This window comes from Lutra lutra, chromosome 6 (genome assembly GCF_902655055.1).
Source record: "Lutra lutra chromosome 6, mLutLut1.2, whole genome shotgun sequence".
In the NCBI taxonomy this organism is placed as follows: Eukaryota; Metazoa; Chordata; class Mammalia; order Carnivora; family Mustelidae; genus Lutra; species Lutra lutra.
In genome coordinates this window covers 49,564,282-49,589,392 of record NC_062283.1, presented here as the reverse complement: position 1 = coordinate 49,589,392, position 25,111 = coordinate 49,564,282, and the positions used below count along the sequence as shown (strand labels likewise).

Below are 25,111 nucleotides of genomic sequence, written 5' to 3'. Positions count from 1 at the left end.
TATACAAAAAACAGCTGGAGAACATGGAGCAAAACAAGTGGTTTCATTCCTAAACACGGAACAGCTTAGTAGTTTCCTTTTGCACTGACACAGAGGCTATGCTTTCTTTTTAAAATGTAACCCCTGGAAAATGTAAATCTAAGGGCTGACATACTATTGGCAAGGCGGGGTAGTGTGTCTATACAGAAGAGCTTCCCAGAGCTCTGCAGCTAAGGTCCACGAGGATCACGCACACTGACCCTGACAAAACCTCATTCTATTGCTGTGCGGATGACCCTTGCTGACCTCGCCAGGACTGTTTAACATCACATACCCCATTTACGTCCAGAGTTTTTGTTGAAAGACAAAGTGAAAAAGAGCTTAAAGAAAAAGCCCTCCACTCCCACCTAGTTACATGTAGAGGTTGTCTGGGTAATGCATGTCTCAACCAAGTAAATAAATACTCACTTCTATTTCAGAAGACAAGTGAAAACTCCAGAGAAGTCACTTGTCTAAAGCTAACTATCGGTGTTAGGAATAAAGATCTCAACTTTCTGGCAGTCAGCGTCATACTGAAATACCTAGGACATGCCACCCAAATGATGTCTGATTTTAGAAAGGGGCTGGGGAATAACTCACATAACAAAGAGACAAAAGAGATTTGGGTGATTTCATCTGTGATAATCACCCCAACACACACACACACACACACACACACACACACACACACACAGAATTAAAAGCAATTATGTGAGTGTTCCTGTGCATGAAAACTGGTAGAGAACTGGAATTGGCTTTCCAAACTTATGGACCAGCAAGTCAGTATTGACTGATAACTGTACTGTATCCTCCCAACATCAATCATGAAGCTATTATCTTCTCGTGACTGTTTTCTGATGCAATTTTTGCCTACACTGCACCCTGTTTCCAAAGGCTCTTCCATAGGAAAAGTCAAGAAACGTGAACTAGAGAACTTCAAAAGATGTGCATTCTCTTAAAGTGATGCTTTTCTAAGTTTTCCAACAATAACAAAAATATACAGGGGTTTAAATTTAAGTGCGATCAAAGAATGTGGATATCACAGAAAATAAAAATCATAGTAATTGAACTTAAGGTTACAAATAACAAAATGCACCAAGAACTCTCCAACTTTCACATAAACTAATATGAATACAACTTTTAAAATAGACAAATTACAGAATCTCAGTCAGATAGGAGTACCCGAGTCCTTATTTACACCTTAAGCTCAGACTCCACATTTCACTTACCTCATTTCCGTCTGTGTCCCTGGAAGCAGAGGACACAATGGTACAGAGGGAATGACATCTCTTTTTTTCAAAGTGAAAATGGTATATTTCACGAGGGCAAAATCTCTCAATGTTTTGCTTCCCTTGAACACTGCTATTATTTTTTGATGGGTCTTCAGAAGACCCACTTTTTTCAAATGATCTCTCCGTACCATAGTGAACAGAACTTAAGCTGGCTGCCTTTGGTAACATTAAAACATCAGTTTTTCTTTGGAATGTTATCTCTCTCCTGCTGGCATCATCTAAATGTTCCTTCCTCTTTACACAACATGGAGTGCTGTCCGTTTCTGGAATCCTTTCCTCCAGGTCACTAACTTTTACTTCTCTGTCACCATCATTAGCAGAAGTGTCCCCATAGTGAGACAGACCGCCTGCAGCACTCGGCACCAGTTTCTGTTTCACACTGTCAACTACAACTTGTGTCTTCCCTTGCAGATGCGGAATCCCACCTTCCAGCGTGGGGTCTGGGACAACGGCGTCCTCCCGTACCAGTCCCCTGGGTAAAAGAGCTGGCTGTTCCTCTGAGAGCTGAACACCACTCTTCTTCTTGCCTTCATTTTGCTTGTTTGGCTCTACTGACTCTGTGTCACCTACAATTGTCTTGATCGGCTTTCTCCTGACATATTTTCTTCTGGGAGAGTATTTTTCAGGGCTCAAAGGAGTTTTGGCAGGATCTAAATACTGTTCTTCTTTCTCGGCTCTGACACATCCGCAGACATTCCCCATTTGATTTGTAGGAAATCACAGTTCCACAGATTCACTCATTTCAAAATCCAGGGCTTCCTTCGATCTTTTGCAGTAAGTCTGAAAATTCCACTCTGACCTCTAATTCCTCGGACTTTGTGACCATCCTCTTCAGCCTGAGGCCATTTTGCTTATGAGAAAAGCACACGCAAGAAATGCCATGGCATCTTGCCCAGCTGGGTCCCTGTGTCTCATTAGACACCGTGGCTTATTTCTGGCCACCAATCCTCTTAGACAAACATTACTGCTCACTGTAAAATTATAACGCTGATGAGCTTTCAAGGCAAACCCTTAGCTTTATCGTATAAGCAGACTCTGACCCTCCCTTTAACTTTCAGTTTTCTGAAATGCAGTTACACTACCAAAGTTTGCATTAACCTTTGAAACTACTGGTGGTTCAACAAATCTGAGAGCAAACAGAAAGCAAATACCAGTCAGGAGTCATTTAGCAAAATGCCTTTCAAATGTTGTTTCAAAGAGTCTCTAACATATAATTTTTTTCTTAAGAAACACCAACTAATTCTGGTACTTGCAAAAAAAGAGGGGAGCTCAAAAATTTCTGTAAATTATACTAAGATTTTTTTCAAAACATCAGCCATTAAAAAACAAAAACAGGATGATTCGCTAGCTGTAGAAGAGATAATAAATGCTAAATTCCTAAATACTCAATAAAAATTATTTCTAAAATCAATCTCATAGCAGCGCCTGTGTGGCTCAGTTGGTTAAGCATCTGCCTTTGGCTCAGGTCATGATCCCAGGGTCCTGGGATCGAGCCCCCCATCAGGCTCCCTGATCAAGAGGGAGTCTGCTTCTCCCTCTCTCTCTGTCCCTCCCCTGCCTCTCATGCTCTCACTTTCTCTCTTAAATAAATAAAGTCTTTAAAAAATAATAATATAATAAACCCCATAAAATAGTTTATAGTATTTTTCATATTACATATCAATAGAACTTTTCATATTTCATATTACATTTTTATGTGCCATTATATTTTCCAAGCCATTTTCCCTATATGGTTATTAGGATTTTTACATAAGCAAACTGATTAATTTTATGATTTGAAGTATGAAATGCTTCGCCAGAAGAAACACATAGATGTGTTTCTTATACATGAATGAAGGTAGCTGAACTTTGTAGGTAACACAATTGTACCCTAGTTAAATATTATGTAATTTTACTAGGGCCTTGCTATAAAAATAGTAAATCAATATGGAGCCTGATTACTTAAGGTGTGCATATTTCTAAAACTGAGTCATAGATACGGTAAAAAGAAAATCAGTATAGCATGACTGGACTTACACGTAAGCAGGTATCATTTGACTAAGTAGAAAAACATGATAATCACCATTCTCTAGGTAGTCTTTAGACTGATCGCAAGATGGAACTCATTATACTTTTCTAAATAAGAATATTCAATTAAACAGTCAAGTTAGCGATGTTGCCAATACTTGTTAATGATAGGCCTGCATGATGATTAATCACTGAAAGAGAAAATTAAACCATCTCTAATGGCAAAACTGAATATCCTAGTAGACAAGCGGCAAAAATAAAGTCTTGGATTTGGGTTCATTTTTAATTTTATTTTCAACGTCTTCATTGGCGATGGAACATTACTGACGAGAACATAAAAGCATAATGGCTGGTATTTGTACTGGTGAGATAAAGGCCCAACCGCTGATGTGCACCCCATCCACCCCTCCCTGAAGCTCTGCCAAACTCACCAACTACCCATTCCCAGGCCATTACACACTGCTCCCTCTCCCAGAAATGGCCCAACTTTAAGTCTCCGCCTGGTAGCTGGCATTCATCCTGCAAAGTCTATCTCTAGTATCAGTGAAAATTTCTCTAATACCTTCCTAATACCACAACACTCCTCCTCTATATCCCTTATTTATACTGCAATGGATTCATCACAAGTAGATTATATTTATGAACATTCTCCTAATAGACGCAACAACATCCTCCATTTCCCTAGCATCTCTGGATCTAGCATATGGTAGTTACTGATAGAGAACTATTGTGTTGATAATGCTTACCTTCAGAAAGCCTGACTGGAAAAGAGATTCAATTTGTGATGCTCAAAACAAATATTTAAATTTGTTTTATTTTATTTAAATTTAAATAATAATTTAAATAATTTTAAATTTTAAATTAAAAAATAAATTTAAATAATAAATTGATCTTATGAAATTACTTTCCTTATTTATATAAAGACAAAACAAACAACAAAAAAAAGCCCAGTCACTTTGAGTGAGAATGATTACCACTGCTATAAGTAGCCTTCTATTTTGGCATAACCAGTAAAATCATTCTAATCTGAAATTATCATACTACTAAGAAATTATCATACTCCAGCCCCTGTTACTGGATCTCCCTGATAGCAAAAGCCCAGCTGAGGGAACATTTACCTCTTTTAGCTACCCTGCAGTCTGGCTGGTGACACCTGGTTATTTCATTTAAATAAGAAGGAACATTTTTATTTTACCAAAACTATTGTGTTCCACTTTAAACAGATCTGGATCTAATTTCTAAATACTGGTGATAAATCAACAGTCACAGTATCTCATCATCTGGGTCCTAAAATACACTGGATTCCATACTATATGCCATAGGATCATTAGGATTCTATTAGAAGTAGTTCTGTGGCTGGTCTTCTTTCTTCCTCCAGTGACAAAATGCAACGAGTTTCTTAATACATAATTCTTTTTGAATGACCTTTGGCTTTAAATTTCTTCAAACTTAGGATCGAATTCCCAACCATTTACTCACATTTTGGTCTGTCATTTCCTGGTTTCTGCTCCGACTCGCCTGGTAGTATTTCTTCCAAGGTCTCCAATGTCCTCCTTCTAGGTAAAACTAGTTGTTGGTCTTCATTTTCTCACGCGCTTCAGTGCCATTTTGTAGTGCTCACCATTCCTTTCTACTTGACATTCTCTTCCCCCTAGATTCAGCAACACTGCATTTTCTTGTCATACCATCCATCTCTCCAAATATTTTGTTCTTTCCTGTTTCCCCAGGTGGATCTTCTTCCTCCTGCACCCCAAATCATGGGCCTTCCCCAGACGTCTGTCCTTAGCTCTCAGCTCTTCTCCATGCATGCTCTTTTCTTGACTTCTCTGAAGATCCATTCTCTCCGAAGTGCTCAATGACCACTTTTATACTGATAACTCTAAGTGCATTACCTATAGCTGACACCCCATCTATGCTCATGTATCTCCAAGAGTTCAGCACACAGATGCACAGAACACCTGGCAGGCCATCAGACCCACTTGGTTGGTCCTTCTTTATTCTTTTTCCCCTGACCATCACCCTGTCTCAGTCATCTCCTAGTTTGTTGTTTGTTTTATATCCCAGGTTGAACAGTTCAGAGTCATCTTTAATCCCATTCCTTCATCCTCTGTGCCCTGTTGCCAAGTCCATTCCTTTCTTCTTCAAAATGTCATCCCTTGGATTCAGTTTTTCATCCCCATCTGAGTCCTGGCCTTTATCACCCCACTCGGAAATTACTACCTCAGCTTCCTGGCTTCTATCTCCCTAACTTCAGACCTGGCTCATTTAATCTATTTTACGTAAAATTGATAGATGCAGTTTCCTAAAACATTATTTTTCAAGTTCAGATTGGTTAAGTGATGTACCCAATGTCATCAACTGCCATAAGAGTCAATGGTAACACTTAGCTCTGCCTCCTGCCACAGCCTGGGTGCTTTCCTCAGCCCCACAGTCCTCAAAGTCCAGACATAGCCTGTCTCACAGCTATGTTAGAAATGATGGGACTAGCTCCTTGCTCCAATAGGCCTTTAATCTTCCCATGTGGAGTTCCTGCAATTTCAACCCTGCTCAAGGTTCTGGGACCTAATCCACTGAGGACTGATTAAAGGATCCCTGAGAATGCTGCTGAGGATCTCCACATGAAATCTGCTTTCAGTCAGTTCTACTTAGTCTTTACCCAATTCTAGAAAAAGGGTCTGGATTCATGCCCAAATCCCTGCCTTGGTTTAGTGCTCAGTCCCCTAGTTCCCTGAGGAAGAGGTGCTCTACTAATGGGGCCTCTCAGATCTTTAGGTTCCTGCCTCTAGTCCCTATTATTGGATCTCTCTGATAGCAAAAACCCAGCTGAGGGAACATTTACTTGTATTAGCTACCCCAAAGTCTGGCTGGTACACCTGGTTGCCAGCATCTCCTCCAATTTCCTACTACTGCAATTTTGATCAGCTGCCTGTTCAGGTCCTGGAAACTACCTAGACTCTAATTCCTACAGCTCTCCATACCTGTCAGATTTATCCTGTTCCCAAATGAGCTCCAGGTACACTATTTTCCATCATTCCCTTATAAACCTTAAATCCCAGAACATTTTTACAAATTAAGAAATAAGTCTTACTCCCCTCATGATTTGGTTTAAAACCTCAGCTCCTTTCTGAAGCTGGTAAGTTACCTCTTCCTCCTTCAAGATCTAACTGAACAGCAGTAAATGAGTAGGGTTTCCTGCATGCCTACTATGGGTCAGGCTCTGGGTTGCACACAGAACACTACTTAAGCAGGAAAATGGGTAATGAACTAAAGCACATTCTCGAGTTAGAATTCACCTTAAATCAAGTAAAGATGATTTGTTTCAAAATGCATCATTTTATAAAAAAAAAAAAGTAAAAATCCAAATCAGCTCTCAATGAGCATAGATGTATTAGAGAGATTATAGTAAATTAACCTGAATTTACTCAAGGCACCTGGGTGGCTCATAGGGTTAAGCCTCAAACTCTGGGTACCTGATCTACCAGCAGTGGGACTAAAGCCCTTCCGGGCTCCACACTCAATATGGAGTCCGCTTCAGATTCTTTCCCCCTCACCCTCTGCCCCTCCCTGCTCTTGCGCACATGCCCTCTCTCTCTCTCTCTCTCAAATAAATAAATTAAATCCTTTAAAAAAAATCTGCATTAATCTCCTCAAATCTTGTTTGAGAAAGCTCTACACAAAATACGGCTACTTCTAATTCAGGAGATCCCTTTATGAAAATTATACTGCCATCTAGCGTCTATCAACAGGAAAAAGTAGTTCTCACTGAGAAACTAGAATGCCAACAAAAACCATTCTAATTAAGGAATGAGTCATAGAATGTTCATGTATCTAAGTCAAGTAACACTGTCCAATAAACAAAAGAAATGTGTCTGCATTCAGTAAAAAGAAATCTTTGTCTTCCAACACTGAGACTGAAACCGCTTAAGCTGAAGCTGAACAAAAACCAAAATGGCTGCATTAATGCCTCAACGAGGCCTGATTTTAACGAATGAGCCACCTAAGCGCCCCAACAAGGCCTGATTTTAAACTAAGTAACTTTTTTACTCTCTTCCACAAACCTCCCCACCTCCCCTCTTAGCCTTTGTTTCAGGAACCAGGAACCCTCCTGAAAACGTGATGTGTGTGGCAGGCTACATGTACCAATAACTCCCATGGAAACCAGCAAGATTCTGCTTTTCCCTATAAAACGCCGGAGCCCCTTCCTCCAGGTAGCCTGCTGCTGCGTCCTTTGCCCAGCAAAGTGATAAAGCTATTGTTTATCTCTATAATCAAACTTTTGTCTTCGCATTACATATTTCAGCTCCTGAGCACAAAGGTCCGTTTTCGACAAGATTACAAACATCATCTTATATGCTCATGGATAACAGGGGGAAAAGGGTACCAGGTTCACAGGTAGTAAGTTACTTGAAAGGAAACATTCAAATATACTGTTTAAGGAAAGAAGCCTGAATTTTACTTTCTTCCATACGATATAAATGGCATAATTAATTCTTTGTATCAACCACTTGAAAATCAGCAATGAGAGACTAAAAGAAATTACAATGAAGAAAAATTAAGCTTACCTGAAAGTGCAAAATTATTGTCCATATTAATCCCAAAGTCAATTTGGGATTTCCATCTGTTATGTCATCATTTCTAATATTCACTAATTTCACCTGTGTTACATGAAAAGAAGAGATAAAGCCAACTTTTTCAAACCAGCACACAAAATATCTTTACCTACATAAAAGTGATTCTAAATTACACAAAGAAAAAAAATCGAAGTGATCTAAACACCAGTAATCCTTAAATTAATGTTACTCCCTATATCCATTCATTTTATACTGCAAATTACAGAGTAACCAAAACGGAAAAAACAAGTGTTACTTTGGCTTTTCTTTTAGAACAAGTATTAAAAGCATTCACTTCTCAAAAGGAAAATGCAACTCAGGTTGAGAATTCTTAAATACTTGAGAATTTAAAATTAGATATAATTTTGTCACTTGAAAATAAGCTTTATTTTACTCTTACCATTAAGAAACTGTTCTGAACCATAAAATAGTTCAGTAATTTTCTCATACTTCTGTTACAAAATGGGGGGAAAAAACTAGCATCATTTTTCTATTTATCTACCATAAAGTGTTATCAAGATAAATAAACACTTCACTGGATATTTGGGAGACTGCTCAAATATAAAAAATAATAATAACACAGGGACTTAAAGCTTATTAACTATCAAATTATGTATTTTAGGTAACCAAAGGCAGTAATGATACCTATCATTTATATCCTGGATAAAAATAATTAAATATCATGAATTAAATACGATAATAACTAACATCTTACTTCCTGGACAAAACAGTGCCAAAAACATTTCAGACAAGGAAACATAATTAACCATCAGAACTCCTGGAAACTTCCACTAGAACTAAGAATAAGAAGGTAAATAAAAGTAACATTTAACCTTATTTAAGTACTGTTAATCAAAGTTTAAAAATAAAAGCATTTTAATGTTCATAATAAACTAAATAAATCAATAATAAAAAACAATGTTTACCTGTCCCTATTTCCCTCCCTTCCTTTTTCCCTTACTTCATTAACAAGCAAAAAGTTGCCACCTCTGATTTCTCATTGTTTTCAGTAATTTTCCTTTCTCCTGATTTGCCTTTTTCTCCTTTTTTCTACTAATTGAAAAATTACCAATACTTTGACTTATACCTCTACAATACCACAATGCCACCAAATCATCCAATATAGTGTTCATTCCTTAACATGATTTCTTCTAAAACCTCAAGCTACTTGGAAACTGTTGTCAGAAATATTGCTTTATGTTTAACTACTTTTGATTACCAATATTATCTACTATTACAAAAAATATTTTTAAAATTGCCTTACCACTACTAAGTATTAAAAATGTTTACACTAAGTTTTTTCAAGTATTATATAAACTATTTTTTATAAAAATAATTTTATAGACTAAGTATAAATAATAAAGAATTGCCCCACTACTAAGAACTGTTCATAGGCATTCTTAACATTCTGTTGCTACTAAAATATCATTAACTACCTAGGCAAAGCATTCCAATTCTAGCAGAAGGAAAATCAGTAGCTCTTATTCAGATGGAAATGCAGCCACTTATAATTCCTCTGGGCTTACACCTACTATTAACTTCCTTTTCTTTGGAGCAAATGTTTGAACATATTTTTAAATATTTGTCTCACAAAACCACAAACTCAACCATTATAATTCACAAATTTAACCTTTTCATTCCCTGACATGTTTCTATGTAGATTTACTCCGTCATATATGTTTATAAGATTATAGTCTTTGAGAAACATCATACCTGGCGTCTTTTCAAATAGTCAAGTGCAATTTGTACATTCTGTAGTCTGTGAAAACGCATCCGACCCTTTTCTCTGGGCTAAGAATAGAAAAATGCAGGGTATAAAAAACATTATAGTTTCTGATACCACTGACCATGCTAAAGACACTTATGATAAATATACCCTATAAATATACTTTATATTCATCTTAACATGTCAAAACAGTATTTACTATTCAGGTAAAACCATCAGATATCTTTAAAGATACTTTTATGATTTTGTATTGTCTGAAACTGAATTTAACAACTAGGTATTTCTTTGAATATGTTTTATTTAAACATATGATTTATTCTATATGCTTTATTTAAACAAAAGGAAAAGAGAATATACCACAGAACATATAGACTTTTTATAGTTACTATACTACAATTCTAGCCTACAGTTTTATTAGCTTTGGATGCACAGAAAGACCTAAACACCGTTCCCCATTTTGCCTTCTTAATAAACTCTATTGTTAAGCGGATTTTTATAATTACATATGTATGGCATGTTAATGAAAATGAGGTAAAGTAGCATGCAATTAGTATAAAATCACCAAGAGGGAGAAAGACAGAGTTTTACTTAGCAAGATAGAGGAAGAAAGAAAAGCAATTAAAACCATATACTATATTTCCTCTTTATTTTAGCTTTTTTACAAAATCATTTGGACTCTAATAATTAGTTTCGCAATGCTTAGGGATGGACATGATTATTTACTGTCTCAGGAAAACCAACAATAAATAATTCTTTTTTTTGATGCTGTTTTCCTTGAGAAATGCTACAAGTTTTCAGAAGAAAAACATAAGGAGATAGAGCTGAGAAGATGCTTAACAAAAATACAAAGAATGGAGTTGAAATTTACCACATAAAATCTTCCAAAAGGAAGAAAAAAAACTGACAGCTTATCTTCTCAAATATGAATAGGTTATTACAGCCAAAGTCACCATAATGAAACAGACAGCAGACTACAGAATGGAAAAAAGGTTCTATGTAACAGGTAGAAATATTGTTGGTGAATTCATCCATTGGATCCAAAAAAGGCACAATTTCCAATGGAATCAGGGGCACTTGGGATGTGGATGACAAAAGAAGCATATCTGTCTTGCAAAGGTGGGCTGAAGTCAACTAAGTGTCATGAAGATGAAACAGCTCTGTGGGTTCTACCAGGACTCCAAATTTTAACACCTTCCCCCCTTCTAAATAAGACATGTAGAAAATACATAATGTCCATCAAATGCCTATTGCCAGTATGAGTTAAAGCATAAACTTAAATAGTAAAAAAATTTTCATAAGTTTATGTTCAAATAAGGCAACAGTGGCCACATTTGAAATATAAATTGCAGAAGTGAAACAAATTTGCATAAAAATTAGCAGGCTAGTTGTCAAGATTTCCATATTTATATAAAAGGTGTATAAAATTTTTTAGCTAAAATGCCATCATATAATTTAAGCACCTATGTTCAATTACTATGCACTGCACAGTAATGTAAATAAATTTAAAGAGAAAATATTTCTTTCTCCAGTTTTCTGGTACACGCACATCCACCTCACTATGGGTTTTGGTCCTTTCTGTAATTTTCTAAAAAGGAGCCCAAACCCGTGGGTTACTTCTCTACCACATTAGCGCTCACCGCACTGTAATGGCTAGGTTAGTCGAGTTATGGGGGCCGACACCTACCCCCTTATCCTCATCCTCCACATCCTCATGCTGTTCATATTCGCATGCTTCTGTTGCACTCACCAATCGTAAGGTCTTCAAAAAATCTCGCTCCCTTGGCTAATGAATATAACAGACAGAAGATAGAACAGCAAAGACACAAGACAGACCAGAAATGAAAAGAAGAGCATGAACAGAACATAATGAAGGAGAACAGGTAACCAAGAAGGGGAAGTAATGTTCACAAAAAAGAAAATGACACCTGTGGAATGGATTAGACCATTTTTTGGAAAGCAATGTTTATTTCTTTGTTATATGTCAGTCTTTTAATATTTGGTTATATTATGCATCCAACCTTTGCTAAGCAAAAACAAAAACAAAAAAACAACCCCAAAGATAAAAAAGAAGCAAAAACAAGAATAGTAGTTTAATTATAGAACTGATTATATAAGCAAAGTAATCAAAGTGCTTCAATCTCCCAAATTCACATCATTTGAAGTCTGAAAATGATTCGGAAGCTAACCAGAACTCGTTTTCAGGCAGAATTCACAGTGCAAAAAAGGTGAATGTGTCACATATCTGAACAGTGTCTACTGACAACACACTGGTCCCATGTGGACAGGATTATATGTTCTTCAAACTAAATTAAGAAATTTTAAACTTACCAAGGTATCTCCTGAAAGAACCTCTAAAAGAGAGATTAAATTGTGTCCATCCCTTAAGTCTTCATAGAGATCATTCACATGTTTTCGAACCTACAGAGAGAAAAGCAGTTTAAACTTTCGGTCCTGAACTTGGGTCATCTTTAACACTCAAATAAGAACAGGGACAAGTAGGGCGCCTGGGTGGCTCAGTGGGTTAAATCCTCTGCCTTCGGCTCAGGTCATGATCTCAGGGTCCTAGGATCGAGCCCCACATCGGGCTCTCTGCTCGGCGGGGAGCCTGCTTCCTCCTCTCTCTCTGCCTGCCTCTCTGCCAACTTGTGATCTCTGTCTGTCAAATAAATAAATAAAATCTTTAAAAAAAAAAAAGAAGAACAGGGACAAGTAGAAAACATTCCTCATATGGTGTTCATTTTCACAGTGATATTTTCATTTTAATTCTCTCATTACTTAAAAACTAAATTTAAATTTAAAAACCAAAAACTAAAAAAGAGTAAACTTCCAATTAATAATTCCTAAAGACAAACAGAATTGTTATATTTTTAACATACTACAATTAATACAGGCTTGGCCAACCACATGGGGTTACAATTTTTTAGATACAAGGCAATGGCAATGACCTTCATAATTCCTGATATAACAGCCAGGGCAACCCTCGCAGGAAGAGCACCCCTTCCCCCAACCTGAGTTGGTCTTCTTTTCTCTGTGCCATAAGATCCAGGATGTCAGAGACACACACTCTATACTTTGAAAATCTAGAAATACAAGCTAGGTGAAGGGTCCATGAGATTCTACATACTTACTGTTTTTGAAACTTCCCTGTGAATCTACACTTATTTCAAAATAAAAAGTTTTTAAAAATTCACGTGTCAACTTGGAAGACCTCTGCCCAAATTTTCCTCTGCACATTAATCTTCTTGTGACCGAGGGTCTTTATAACCATGTTAACACCAACACAAAGTTAACACTTAACCTATAATAGCTTCTTCCTCCACTCCACAGGCCTGATTGAAGCCTGTGATTTTAAGAGCACAAACCAACAAAGATTTCCCAAAAGCTTTCAGTCTGACAAGTAGGGTATCTCCTATAAGTACTTGGCCTACTGTAAGGTTTGTGCTAGAGAGACGAATGTCAGAGCAGACTATTAAGATGGCTGTTCTACAGGGGGTTGGCATGGTACCATTTTCTCACCTTTTAGTGATTCTAGGCTGCATTACTTTGTGCTGCTCTCATGAAAGGAGACAAGGAAGTGGTCTAGAGGCAGAGAGCAGAAATCTACCTACATCACACAAAGGGCACACGCCCTACGTGCTTGCCAGTTGGTGTAGTAAACCCTTAAAGGTTTTGTACATATGAGTCAAACTTCTTTGCACTTCCAAAATGTCAAGTGAGTATACAGCACAAAATAATACAAAGATCTAAAATATGAATACATAACAAGCAAGAAAAGCCTAATGGAAAGTGGAAGGACACTTTTGATGGTTGAGTTTTCATCTTAAAAAAACTTTAAATTTGTATTATCTTAGTTGCCTATATACATGTTTTGCAGTTTTACTAGTACCAGAAAATATTTTTGATTAATGAAGAGAAAATTCCCTTAAGAGTTTCGTATCATATTTACTAGTTCCTATGTGTTTTTGCCCGAATCACAGAACTTTTCAATGTTCAGTTAACTACCTATATACACACATTATTAAGTAAAAATAACGTTAAGTATTAAACTTAGGCTCAATAGCTCTAAATAACTGCTAATATCAACAGTACCTATAAAAGTGGCCAGTAACACTGAAAGTGAGTCAAATTATTAAAACAAGTGTTCCCATCTTCACAGACTGACATTTTATTTTGATTTCTTAATTCCCAAGAATATCAGTTGAATCTTTGACATCATAAGATGATACAACAGTAAAATAAGATTTAAAAAAATACTTTATTTCCCTTAAAAAACAAAAACAAACAAAAAAAGAAGAGTATGTCATAACACATTTTAGGCAGTCCTAATTTAGAAAACCTATGAATATCAAAAAAAGTTATGAAGTGATTATCCCTTCCATTAGAGTATTCACCCTGGGATACCATTAAATGACAAACCCCTCAAGTCCTTAATTATATTTCAGAGATTAATTAATTTTCAAGGATCTTCATAAGAACACATCTACTACATACATAGGACACATATGTATGCAGATAAGCATCTTAGTGAAATGAATACTAACGCACACTTTTCTACTCACATATTAGAACTCCGTAAGAATTCCCTTAGTCCCATTCCAAAGCATGAGTTTAATTTATAAGGCTAAGGGCCTACTTAAAAGCAAGGCAGAGGAGCTATACTTATAAATTTATGTACATCACTACATCTAAATCTATGTACTTCTCTATGTATCTCCACTATAACCAGAAAGCTGCCTAGCTCTAAAAGAGCCTGAACCTAAAAGGGATCACATTCACATAAGCAATATTATATAGTTCCTGATCCTGGCTTAATTTCACAAAATAAATTACTTTACTGTATAGGTCTGACATCCTCCACACACAATCAGGATGAGGCCTCCAGCAACAGTAACTAACACACAGCGCTGAGAATTCTGGGCTCTCCAGTCCACCATACCCACCCACGTCCTGCCAAAGCCACATTTCAATCCACATCCACTTCCTATGTCAGTCTCACTCCCAGACAGTTAAAGATGAGGTGTGATTCTGAACACTTATTTCATAGGAAGGCAATCTCACAACTTGCTTCTGCCAGACAGAACTAGAACTCCATTCTAACATCAAGGAAGCCTTCCAAAACCAGGTGTCATTTTTCATCATCGTATTTATGCAACAGTTAAGAAAAATTGAATTAGGCATGTGTAGAGAAAGATAATGATAATATTATGCTATGAAAGGGGCCTAGGTGGCTCAGTTGGTTAAGCGACTGCCTTCGGCTCACGTCATGATCCTGGAGTCCTGGGATCGAATCCCACATCTGGCTCCCAGCTATATGGGGAGTCTATTTATCCATCCGATCTCCCTTCTCAGGCTCTCTCTCACTCTGTCTCTCTCTCTCTCTCAAATAAAAAAATAAAGTCTTTAAAAAAACATAATATTATTCCATGCAAAACCAAGTTAGGGAAAAGGAAAACATGTAATAAGGGAAAAATAATTAAGAGCCCTGCATTTTAGTCTAGCTTCTGCCACAGGTCTCATGAACTAGCACCCACACCCTAAACTCTCTAGATCTCAGTCATCTCATCTGCAAAATAAAACTTTAAACACAAGGCCTCTAGTTCAAACTAGAGAAAAAAATTCTATTATCTGAAAACAAAATTACCATTTTTAAGAAGCAATGTGTCAACTGAAAAAAATGTAAAATGGAAAGCTGTTTTCTAAGTCTTAGGGCTTAATTTCTTAAGAATTTTAGGGGAGAAGGGGCGCCTGGGTGGCTCAGTGGGTTAAAGCCTCTGCCTTCAGCTCAGGTCATTATGCCAGGGTCCTGGGATTGAGCCCCTAATCGGGCTCTCTGCTCGGCAGGGAGCCGGCTTCCCTTCCTCTCTCTGCCTGACTCTCTGCCTACTTGTGGTCTCTATCTGTCAAATAAATAAACAAAATCTTAAAAAAAAAAAAAAAAAAAGAATCTTAGGGGAGGAGCACCTGGGTGGTGCAATTCGTTGGGCATCTAACTCTTGGTTTCACTTGGGTTGTGATCTTGGGGTCGTGGAATCAAGCCCCACACTGGGCTCTGCTCAGTGCAGTCAGCTTGGGATCCTCTCTGCCCCTCCCCCATCCTCTAAAATAGATAAAGTTTTTAAAAAAAGAATTTTAGGAGAAAATACAGAAATAGAATCACTTAACTTCTGTAATGCCTGAAAAAAATCCTGAGGCTTTATCATGTAATACTGCCTATTTTCCCTGTCTCTAGTGATTATTCTGAGAGTTCAAAGAAATTCTGTGTATTAAAAAAATGCTACGTAACTGCAAGATAGCATTATCATCATCTTTATCATCCTATGTCAAATAAATGTTACCATTATTAACAATAAATACAGTGGTGCCTGGCTGGCTCAGTCGGAAGAACATCCGGCCCTTGATCTCAGGGTTGTCAGTTCAAGCCCCAAGCTGAGTGTAGAGATTACTTAGAAATTTAAAAAAAAAAGGGGGGGGGGGTGGCTACAAAACAAACAAACAATGAAAAATACAAATACATACACAATGAACTATATTACTAAGTACCTGACCCTGTCTGTGTTCAAAGGCTTTTATAAATATTGGCTCATTTTCCTCACCACAAAAGAGTGGGATGAAAGAAAAGTGAATTAACAATTAAAAAATCAGCAAATTAACATTATGGGGAACAAGTGGTAGTGGATGAAATGAGTGGAAATGACTGGGATTCTATAGAAATATCTGATCAAGCAACCAATTTATGAAGAAAAAAAAGAAATTAGAGAGTTAAACTGACACAGAAAAGCTTTTTATTTTGCCCTAAGCCTGAGTCATAGACATTTAGCCTGGTAACTTTCCTTCGCAGATGACTATGGTAACTGCCAGTAGTCTTAACCTTCCGCTTCAATTTTTAATAAAACACTCTTTCTTCTCATTTTGGAAATTTTCTCCCTGTGGAACAAAACTCTGTCTGAATAAATAGTGCCGGCGGGAAGAGATGAGCAAAGTAAAAGCACTCTGATATACTCTGGGGTTAAATTACATAACCTGAATTACATAATAAGGATGAAGCATCATTTTCTGTATTTCATACAATTCTCCCAGAATTTTGCAGGGCTTTTTAAAATGTGTGCACTACACTGCATTTGCAATGCACCCCTAGAGGGCGCTAATCCTTTGCTTAAGAAGTCTCCTTAAGAGAGAAACTACAAAATGGTGGGGAGGGCACACAGGGAGAGAGACTGTAAACAAGATGCTGGTGATGATGACATAGGCAATTTGCCATTCATTTTTGGGAGAGAATAGATTATGCCAAGTCTATAGTAGCATCCAAATGGTTCAACTGGTCAAAAACACTACTGTTAAAAATTTTATTTTGTTAACTTAGAAGTGTTTGGTTTTTCATTGACTAAATCAAATTCAACTCTGAAGATAAGATGATCACATAGCTGCTTATTTAAATAAATACGTCTAAGACTGCCTTTTTCAAAAGCCTGATTTTGTACTGACTGATGTGAATCTAGACAAATTCCACAAAACTGGTACTCCCCATATTTAAACTTATAGTTACCACGTAGCTACAGTTTAGTCCAGGTCACTAAAGGTTTATTGAGCATCCATTATATGCCACAGTATCATTTAACCTCTAAGAGTACAAAAAGGAATAATAAGGGGCACCTAGGTGGCTCAGTGGGTTAAAGCCTCTGCCTTCGGCTCAGGTCATGATCTCAGGGTCCTGGGATCAAGCCCCACATCAGGCTCTCTGCTCAGCGGGGAGCCTGCTTCCCTCTCTCTCTCTGCCTGCCTCTCTGTCTACTTGTGATCTCTGCCTGTCAAATAAATAAATAAAATCTTAAAAAAAAAAAAAAAGGAATAATAGGAGAGCACCACCTCTTAAAGCCTGCAGACTGAGTTGACAGCAATGTAGAAAAGAGCTTAATGTTCCAAGAGGAGGGAAGAACAGGAACAAAGAAAAACAGGCAAGCCTGCACGCAAGGGTGCATGAGATCCATGGAAGGAAAGCAGCCCTTTCTGAGGGAAATCAGTGAAACGTGAGGCAGAAGGTGAGGCAGGAAAAGGTGGGTTGGGAGACATGGCGGCTTTACATGCCACTAGAGGAAGCTAGGAACTTTCCTAAGCAGAGAGAACCACTGAAGGCTTTTAAGCAGAACAAGGACCCAGTATTTCTGACCAATATAAAAGCTTCTTTGTAAAGTATTATCTTGAACAAAAATAAATAGTTACCATGAGCAAACCCAAATCAAAGATAAAGCCGCTGAGGGTTTAATCTATACACCATAGTGGAGGAAAGGTCTCTCAGAGAAAACAGAGACAGCATGCTATCAGAAAATCTTGGGTAAAATGCACACATGCTAGCACAGCAAGGAGCAAAACACCAGCCACAAGAAGCATTCACTGTTCTCTCTTAAAGAAGTCCTACATCTAAAGGATACAGTATTCTGGAAAACAACTAGCTATCTTTAGAAAGGAACATAAATAATAAAAGAAGGCTTGTCCCAAATAGGATCGCCTCACAGCCTACTAATTGGGTGAAGAGAGAAGGGGACAGTCAGCTTCAGTGAAAACTATGAATTAAAATGTTTTACAATGCATTTATTTTTTTCTACAAGCAAATACACTCATAAAAATAAGCTACCACATTCTCCTGGGAGAGAGCCTTAGAAATCTTAGTTCAAAGAAATAAAAATAAAAATAATCTATCAAAATATTACCTTATCAATTACTGATGAGTGATGCTTTTTAAATATACAGAAATACTTAAAAACAATGTAATCTCTTAGGATAGTTATGAGAGAGGGAAACAAAAGGGACCATATTAAAGAAAAAGCTGTTTCTTTCTTTTGCTTCTTTTCCTGTTTCTATTCTCCCTAAGACCTACTTGCCCGCCTTACACATGCTTTAATGCATGTCTTCCTTATAAAAGTCAAGGAGTTAATGTTTCTTTCAAGTCTTCCAGCCCAACAGATCACATCTAAGGTCATCATGAACATTCTCCAGGACTAATGACTTCAAATAGCTTGACACCAAAACCCAAAGCTACAGGGCATAAGTGACTTACATAAGACACTTGAGCACTCATCCTTGTTGGACAAGTTCCTGGGTGCCTACGAGGACACATACACCAGACCAGACGACCCACCTCAATAAGAACTACAGACCACCCCTCCACAGCGGGGAGCCTGGCTGATCAGTCAGTGCAGCCTGCCACTCTTGATCTCAGGTTTGTATTTTTGAGCCCCAACTTGGGTAAAGAGATTACTTAAAAATAAAATCTTTAAAAACAAAAAAACTCCAGACCCCCAAGCAAAGACAAGATTCATGCTCATTTTCCTTTCAGAGTTTCCCAGACATTCTTGTCTGTAGCTGCTCTAGGACTTCAATAAACTCTGCTCTTACTTCCTCTCAACTCATGTTTGACTTCCATCCTGTGAGAAGCTGAAGACCCCCTTTGCTGGTCCCACAGGACCCCTCTAGGTCCTCAGACCAACCTGACTGCATCAATCAGTTGCTTTATCTGAATAGGTTTGTTTACTTCAGTACTATTTCTTCAAGAGTTGTGAAAGAATAAAGCTACAGTTACAGCATGGATTCTATCAAAATTACTATAAATTCTAAATTCGTGCAAATAAGTATAATGGGATGGTCATGCTTTTTTGTAGTCAGTGATAGGTCAACATCAAGGCCATACATAATTCATCTCCTTTGCTGTTTTATAAAACTATAAAATAAAGATATCTGCCATACATCTTAAGGTATTAATGAATAAAATAAGGAAGAGTTTAAAACAAATCACTGTTGGTTCTGGGCAGTACAAATAATCTGTTCTTTGAAAAAGTTCTTTGACAAAGAAGATTTCTCTTTTAAGCTTTCAGGTTGATAGAACTATCAGTTATAAAAACAAAAGCAAAAGATCTTTTCTAGCCTTTCACTACAAGGTAGTACATCAGGTGGTTAAATAAAATAAAAGCATGTTATTTTAGTAATAAATGCTTTAAGATCTGGGAACAGTTTAGCCCTCACCTATGTATTCTTTAGTCTCTTTTGTACAGTTTCACTGTTGTCATAGGAACCTTTTTAAAAAACTCTTTCGATTTTAAAAATGTTTAAAGCACATAACTATTTTCTGTAACAATCTGTTTTAGCTTTGGGACAGTTGGTTCTGGTTTGGTTTGTTTTGGTTTGGGTTTGAGTCCTCTACATTTCCTTCCAGTTCTTCCCTCTAAGGGAAGATGGAGGAAAAAAAATCCATTTTTGCGTGTGTTTCCCCATCAGCCTGCAGATTTTGATCGCTTGCAGAACTATTTAATTCTTTTTTTTTTTAAGATTTTATTTATTCATTTGACAGACAGAGATCACAAGTAGGCAGAGAAGCAGGCAGAGAGAGGGGGGGGAAGCAGGCTCCCTGCTGAACAGAGAGCCCGATGCGGGGCTCAATCCCAGGACCCTGGGATCATGACCTGAGCTGAAAGCAGAGGCTTTAACCCACTGAGCCACCCAGGCGCCCCGAGAACTATTTAATTCTTATGCTAAGCAATTATAAATATCACTTGAAAGAGAAAAAATTATTTCAAAAATCAATTATTTGCATATTTTTTTCCATCTGTCCACTGTTTTTTGGATTTTTATTAAAGATGTGGTCTGGGGTGCTGGGTGGCTCAGTGGGTTAAAGCCTCTGCCTTTGGCTCAGGTCATGATCCCACGGTCCTGGGATCAAGCCCCCACATCAGGCTCTCTGCTCTGCAGGGAGCCTGCTTTCCCCTCTCTCTCTGCTGCCTCTCGGCCTACTTGGGATCTCTGCCAAATAAATAAATAAAATCTTTAAAAAAAAAAAAAGATGTGTTCTAAATAACCTCCATATTGCAACGTCAGACAAATGAGCACTGACTTATAAAGACATCAGCATTATCCACTCCATGTAGTTCTTTAAATGGGGTGGGAGTTCTTTAAACCAATATGACTTGAAAAAAAATCATGGTAAGAGCTATTAAGAGCAGCTTTCAATAATAACAGAGAAGAGGAAGAACCAATCACTGGCATTTTTCTTTTAAATTCTACACCCAACATGGGGCTCGAACTCACAACCCCAAGATTAAGAGTTGTGTGGTCTACGTACTAAGTCAGCAAGGCGCCCCTAATAACTGGCATTTTTATGCTTACCTCTTTCCCATTCACCTTCTCAAAATTTGGACAAAAGAAAGAAAAAGCTGAGAAAACTAGGGATTAGGGGGTCATAATCACTTAACACTTCTAATGAATAATTAAGAAGCTAGTCAATGAGACTAAATTTTTTCATTAGAAACTAAATTTTGAATAAATGTAAATATGTAACTATAATAATTTAGTAAGACAAATAATGACAACTGAGTAGAATAGGTATATAGTAGTACAGTAGTATAATAGGTGTGCTACATGAGTTCATATATGCCAAGTCCTAAAAAAAAAAAAAAATAATTAGACATAAAATAAGCCTGTTTAATCTAGGTAGTCTGAAACTACAGCATCAAAGTTCTATACTTTACCACCAACATTTTTAACAGATTCCACTGTATTTTCAAATTCTAGCATCTATTAAAAAAGTCTCTTTTTATAAGATTTTCTTAATTTGAGAGATAGAGAGACAGAAAGAGCAGGGAGGATGGCAGGTAGAGGGAGAAGCAGGCTCCCCACTGAGCAGGGAGGCTGATGTGGAGCTCCATCCCAGGACCCTGGGATCAAAACCTGAGCAGAAGGTAGACACTTAACCAAGTGAGCCATCCAGGCAACCCCTTGAAAAAGTCTTGAAGCAGAATTGTGCATATTTTCCAGTAAAAATCTTATAAAATTACTTTTAAAAATCTGTAATTAGTTTTATCTAAATTACAGTCATTACCAAAATTTACAACTTACTCAAAAAAATGTGTATTTCCTCAGTAAATCCCCACTTAATGACTTTGGTAAGGTTACACAAAGGTCTTAAATCAGGTTCAGATTAATTACTAGAAATTAGTGATGCATTCAGGTAAATACATTCAGTTCCCATGGAAAAATAAGGACAGCTCCAGGGATAAAGAAACCTATCAGTCATTTGCCCCTTAACACCAAGTCACTTCATCTGACTGATTTTAACACCTAATATCAATTTCAAAGAAACCTTTATCATTATTGGTGATTAGATGGAATAAGTTTGGGGGGCGGGTGTAGTCTGAAGGAAGCACTGCAGTTTGGGGCATTGCAGGATTCCAGAGTAAGAGCTTTTAACACTGAGAAGGCAGCAGGAGAACTCTGGGCAGCTGGTGAGTGGGGAGAGAAGAGTCCAGGAAAGATACAGGGAAGTGACAAATAAAAATGTCAACTGCTTCACAATTCTGATTAAAGTACTGGTTGTGGCACCTGCTTCCTGAATACTTTTGAATTGAATCATCTCTTTTGGAGCATTTGTCAAATGCCCTATAGGGTGTCAATGGCTGACTTGTTAGAAAGTGTTTCAACAATTAAGTAGATAGTTCCCCAAAAAAAGAATTGTCCTCTTTTCCCTCTGGAACCATTTAAAATACCTTTTACAACAGGTCCTTGTTCTTACACCATACACAAAAATAAATTCAAAATGGATTAAGGATTTAAATATGAGAGCTTGAAACCATAAATATCCTACAAGAGAGTACAGACAGTGATTTCTCTGACATCAGCTGTAGCAACATTTTTCTAGTATGCCTCCTCGGTCGGGCAAGGTAAAGAAAAGCAAAAATAAACTACTGGGACTACATCAAAATTAAAAGCTTCTGCACAGCAAAGGAAACATCAACAAAACTAAGAGGCAACCTACTGAATGGGAGAAGACATCTGCAAATGGCATATCTGATAAAGAGTTAGTATCCAAAAATACATCAAGAAATTATACAACTCAATGCCAAAAAACCCCACAAATAATCCAATAAAAATGGGTAAAAGACATGAACAGACATTTTCCTAAAGAAGACATACAGATGGCCAAGAGACATATGAAAAGATATTCAACATCACTCATGAGGGAAATGCAAGTCAAAACCATAAGATATGACTATACACCTGTCAGAATGGCTAAAATCAAAAACACAAGAAACAACAACTATTAGCGAGGATGTGGAGAAGAAGGAAGCCATGTGCAGAGTTAGTAAAGATGCAAGCTGATGCAGCCACTGTGGAAAACAATATGGAGATTCCTCAAAAATTAAAAGCAGAAATACCATATGATCCAGTAATTCCACTACTAGGTATCTACCCAAAGAATATGAAAACACTAATTCAAAAGGACATATGCACCTCTATGTTTACTGCAGCTTTATTTACAATAGCCAAATTATGGAAGCAGCCCAAATATCCATCAATCAATTGACAAATGGATAAAGAAAATGTGGTGTAAATGTACATACATGCACACACACGTGTGCATACAAACACACATGACAGGGAAAAAACAAACACACATGATGGAACATAACAAAGCCATAAAAAAGAATGGAATCTTGCCATTTGCAACAACATGGATGGAGCTAGAGAGCATTAATGCTAAGTGAAATAAGTCAGTCAGAGAAGGAAAATACCATATGATTTCACTCATATTTGGAATTTAAGAAACAAAGAAAAAAAAAAAGAGACAAACCAAAAAACAGACTCTTAACTACAGAGAACAGATGGTTACCAGAGGGAGTTGGGTGGAGGGATGGGTGAAATAGGTGATGGGGAGTAAAGAGTACACTTTCCATGATGAGCACTGAGTAATGTACAGAACTGCTGAATCACTATACGGTACTCCTTAAACTAACATAACACTGCATGTTAACTATCCTGGGATTAAAAAACTAATTAAAAATAGAAATAAAAAATTTAAAAAGTACTTTTTACAACTCAGCTATTTATAGAAAAAAATCTGGTACTACCTCAGCATACACACACATACAAAAAAACAGAGAAACTCCTGAGCCTCCAAAATCTAACTTTGTCTACTTCACAGATGATGTCTAGGTAGCATGGTTCTGCCAGTCCTCAACCAAACAGGGAGCCACTGGCTGGAATGCTTGTAATATGAGTCTGGCTCCAGGCTGGGAGGAAGCAAGGCCCTCACAGGGAAGGGTGAGTGCTGGCCATGTAAGAAAATCCACCTGAGACTAAGGATCCAAGGGAGTTGGAGCTGGCAAGGGCAGATATCTCCTGGTCACACCATCATGCGCACTTCCTGGTGTCCTTTTCAGAGCCCTAGGCAAGAGATACCAAGGGAGGGAAGGACACAAGCGCTTGCTTCATCTCTTTTTTAAGTATCAAGGGCTGGAAAAACCTAAGGGGTCTCTCAGTAGCATATTTTATAGTTTTAAGGTCTTTACAATACTCTTACACTCCGTATGTAAACTAAGTCACTCTTCTTTAAACATAAGCCCATTTCCTCAAGTCCTTACAAACAATCCACTGAGAACAACTGGTTGTATCCTCCTCATTAAACTGCTGAAATAACCCCGGATTATGATTAAGACAACTGTCACAGGGAGAGGAACACTGAAACTATTTTTAAAGACACCCCCAGCTGATGAGATTGCACCACCTTTGCTACAAACCATGCTAATGCTTAACTCCTCTTCCCTGTTTAAAAAAAAAAAGTTTCCTTAAATCCAGATGAAACTCTAACTCCCCAGTACAATGATAGACATTTTCCAAAATAAAGCCACTATAAAACACATTTAGGAAACTAATAAATTTGGATAGTTATAAACACAGGTTTATTCTATGAATTACCTAACAAAAAAATTGACACATATTTTATCAGCTATTGTTAAACTCAATCTCTGCAACAGAATTATATCTTCTCCAGGAAGATTAAAGGTTTCAAAGATACTCTTAATTTCTTCAAATTGATCACTTCCTAAATGACATTACAGTTTTGCCAAATTTCCAGATTCCATTTATTTACCTAAGGCTGTGGACCACAAATACTCAACAGCTAGTCCCCTCAGCTGTTCATGACCAGAGGAGAAGCTGTATTGCTGCATTTCGGTCTCACACTGAAGCCTGAAACCTAAGTATTAGTGATTTTCTCCCCCACCTCAGTTCTGAGCACTCATGCGCTGTCTGTCTCTCTCTCTCTCTCTCTTTTTTCTGAGTGCACACACTCTCTCTCCCTGTGGAACCATCGCAGGGCTTGAACTCATAGCCCTGAGATCAAGACCTGTGCTGAGATCAAGAGTCAGATGCTTAACAACTGAGCTACCCAGGAAGCCCCAGAACCCTTGCTTTTAAATTAACAAGCTTCACCAAGAGTAGGCTTGAGCCAAGTCACTCTAGCAAATGAGAGGCCACATTTCTCAAGGTGAACCACGGGACACAGCTGTGCATGTACTGCAAGTCATACAGGTCCCAGTACCTGAAGAGTAGAGCTTCACTTCTAACCCCAAAGGCTAAGAGAATTTGAAAAGAAAGCTGAATACTTGAGGTCCCATTCTCAAAACTGCCACTGTCAT

At 37.5% G+C, this 25,111-nt stretch overlaps 1 protein-coding gene across 1 annotated transcript in view; it reads right to left on the bottom strand.

Annotated features, from left to right (window-relative positions):
* Positions 1 to 25,111, bottom strand: part of DST (dystonin) — a 487,169-nt gene that overhangs the window by 219,311 nt on the left and 242,747 nt on the right. Inside the window, 4 exon segments of the mRNA XM_047733080.1 lie at positions 7,880 to 7,972; positions 9,641 to 9,718; positions 11,338 to 11,436; positions 11,982 to 12,071. Coding sequence (XP_047589036.1) covers positions 7,880 to 7,972; positions 9,641 to 9,718; positions 11,338 to 11,436; positions 11,982 to 12,071 — 360 coding nt within the window.